Below are 3,055 nucleotides of genomic sequence, written 5' to 3'. Positions count from 1 at the left end.
CCCCCCCCCACTCGCACCGGGCGCGCTCCTGCGTCAGAGCCCCATATCCCTAACCGCGCGCTCTCCCCCCTCCCCCCGCCCCCTCGCACACTCAGTCTCGGTGCGTGGGTCCGGGTGCGCGCCGCGGGTGCCTCCCTCGCCGGGCCCCGAGCCGGGGCCATGCCTGATGTGGCCGCGGCTTCGGTGGCCCGGCCCCTGGAGCGCCGTACTCGGCTTCCCCCGCCCCGTGTCTGCACGGCCCCTCGCGGTCTGCGCGCCCGCCCCACCAGGCCCCAGGACCATCTCCACCCAAGGCGCGGGGCTTTCTTTTACTTGCTGACAGTCTATTGTGGCGATCGATAGGCAGCGGTGGCTGCCATCTCTCTGTCTGATGCGTGAGAACTGCGCTCATTAAAGTGTGACGCGAGTCCCGATGCCGACACGGATGGGGTGGGAGCGCTCGCACACGCGTGCGCGCGCGCGCGCGCGCGCGCGCCATCGCCTCACAAGACCAGCTTCAATGAGTCGAGGCATGCGCGCGGCATGCATGCATGCGTCCCGGCCATCCGACGGCCGCTCGGGCCGCTACCGGGCCCCGATGCCGGAGAGGGCGCGGTGTGCGTGTGTGTGTGTGTGTGTGTGTGCCCCTGCTCGGGCCCCTGCTCGCGGCGGGTGAGCGGGCGGGCGAGACGCACGCCGACGCGCGCAGGCTGGGGCCGAAGACGACAGCCTCCGGCTTACATGTCGACGGTGGCCTCGAAGAGCGAGCGCGACTGGCGCAGGGGCTTCGGGTGGCCGTCAACCGAGGCCCGCAGGGGGAGCTTCTTCTTGCCATTCTCGTCGGTGGTGCCGAAGCGGTTGTACTTGAAGTTGGTGCCGAAGAGGCCGTCCTTCACCTCGTAGTCGGCCTCCTCGCCGTCCAGCTGGAAGGGGGCGCCCGGGTTGCGCAGCGGCTTGTCGGACAGGTCGTTCTCGGCCATGGCAAAGCGGGCGGTCTGGCCGAGGATGCCGTGCGGGTCCTCCGGCGTGCCGACCAGGCTGGCATGCAGGTTGACGTAGGCCTCGGACAGGGCGCCCTGCTCGATGACCGTGCGGGCAATCACCTGCCAGGTGGCCGTGCGGGCGGTCATGCGGTAGCGGCCATCAATATGGTCGACCGTCACCTCGGCCTGGGGGAAGCTCATGGACCCCTCGGTGATGTGGGTGCCGTTGACGAAGGCGCCGAAGTGCGGGTCGAAGGCGAGGGACTGGTCACCGAAGAGCATGCCGATGCGGCCCATGTAGGTGCCTGCGTTGTGTGTGTGTGTGTGTGTGTGTGTGTGTGATTGTGTGTGATTGTGTGTGATTGTGTGTGATTGTGTGTGATTGTGTGTGTGTGTGGATGTGTGGATGTGTGGATGTGTGCGTGGGTGTGTGGATGTGTGGATGTGTGGATGTGTGCGGGTTTGTCATGAATGTGCCGATTGGCGATGCATGTGCGGTTATCGGGCCGTGGAGGCGTGCCGAGAAAGGGGAAAGGTGCGACGACCGACGCGGTCAGTTGTGTCGACGGGAAAAGAAACCCCCCGCCCCCGCCCCCCCCCCCCCCACCAGAACGCACCCTTCAGCGAGTGCAGGCGGATGAAGTGGGCGTTCAGCTGGAAGCCCGGGTCGGAAATGATGTTCCAGTCACGGCCGGCCTGGCCCTCGAAGTAGAAGCTCTCGCCGCCGAAGCCCACCAGATGCGGGTCCTGAGTCACATTGCCACCGTGGGTCCTTTTGCAATTGCTGACCGACCGGCACACGCCGGGCTCCTCCGCGCAGGCATACACCGTCTTGCCGTGCGACCGGCACTGGTTCCGGTCGCCGGCCTTCAGCTTCAGGGGGTTGTGGTTGCGGCGGCAATCGGCCGCCGAGTCGTAGCAGATGACCTCCTTGCGGCAGTTGCAGTGGACCTCGCGCACCGGGTCGCAGGTGGCCGTGTTGAAGCACAGGTCCGGCATCTCGTCGCACGAGTAGAACGGCATGTTCAGGCCGTTGGTGATGCACTGCACCCGGCCGCCGCCATTGGGGAACTCCTTGGCGTGGTAGTGGTTCACGCAGTTGCCCAGGTTGTCGAAGCACTTCAGGGACTTGGTGCACTTGCAGTGGCGGATCCCGGGCACATCCTCGTGGATGATGCCGTCATGGAGGACCTCCTCCACGGCGGCGGTGTTGTCGTCCTTGGCATGGGCCAGCCCGGCGAGGGCCACCATGGCCAGCATGGCGAACAGGGCCGAGAGGAAGAGCGAGCGTGACATGGTGTGTCTGTGTGCGTGTGTGCGTGTGTGCGTGAGTGCGGGCGGCGTGGAAGGAGCCGAGGTGCGAGTGGGGGAAGGCGCGTTGGTCAGGACATGCGTGTGCGGAATGGGGGCCGGGCAGGGGAGAGGGGGCAGCGGCGGAGGCAGCCGCCGAGGCGGGGCCTTGAGACCCGCTGGGCACGCACTTGGGCAGGATCAGGCTGGAGACACTGTGCACGAGGTACAATGTCAAGAGGGGAGGATCGGGGGGAAGGGGGTAGATTGGAAGGATGGGAAGCGATTTCAGTGCGAGACTGATGAAAAAAATCTCCCAAGAGCCGCCCGATGAGCGGGCTCTTTTATACCCCTCCCCCTCCCCCCGGCGGGGAGGCCCCACCGGCCAGGCCGGGAGGCGAGAGAGGGGCCACTCGGGGCCAGGGGGCCCCGGCGTGGCGTCCCGGCCGGGGTTCGCCTGACCCCGGGCGGCATGCGGGCTCGGGCCCCGGCACACCACGCGGGCACCCGCTGCCCGGCCTGGCGGCAAGTCCCGACGCCCGGGCCGGTGCAGGGCCCGAAGCCGACCACAAGGCGTGGCTGTACCCTCCTCCACCGGATGGCGCGGCGCCAATCCCGGCCTCAAGTGCTCAGCCACATGCATGTGGCCGGGGCCCCCGGGGCAACGTGGTCCCAGAATCCACCTACCCGCACACACACACACACACACACACACACACACACACACACACACACACACACACACACACATACACACTCGGTACTTGCACACAGGTCCGCGCGCCCGGATGTGGACGCCTGGC

General features: G+C 67.4%; 1 protein-coding gene across 1 annotated transcript; it reads right to left on the bottom strand.

Moving 5' to 3' along the window:
- Nucleotides 1–716: 716 nt before the first annotated feature.
- On the bottom strand, nt 717–2,544 carry H696_05826 (hypothetical protein; the record flags this gene model as incomplete). Its single annotated transcript, XM_009499627.1, has 3 exons — nt 2,444–2,544; nt 1,580–2,265; nt 717–1,267 (listed from the first exon to the last, which is right to left on the bottom strand). Exons 2-3 carry the CDS (start codon nt 2,256–2,258, stop codon nt 717–719), a joined length of 1,230 nt encoding a protein of 409 aa, XP_009497902.1. The 5' UTR covers nt 2,259–2,265; nt 2,444–2,544.
- Between the last annotated feature and the right edge of the window lie 511 nt (nt 2,545–3,055).

Source organism: Fonticula alba, assembly GCF_000388065.1.
Source record: "Fonticula alba strain ATCC 38817 unplaced genomic scaffold supercont2.14, whole genome shotgun sequence".
NCBI lineage: Eukaryota > Rotosphaerida > Fonticulaceae > Fonticula > Fonticula alba.
This window is presented reverse-complemented; position numbering and strand designations above follow the sequence as displayed.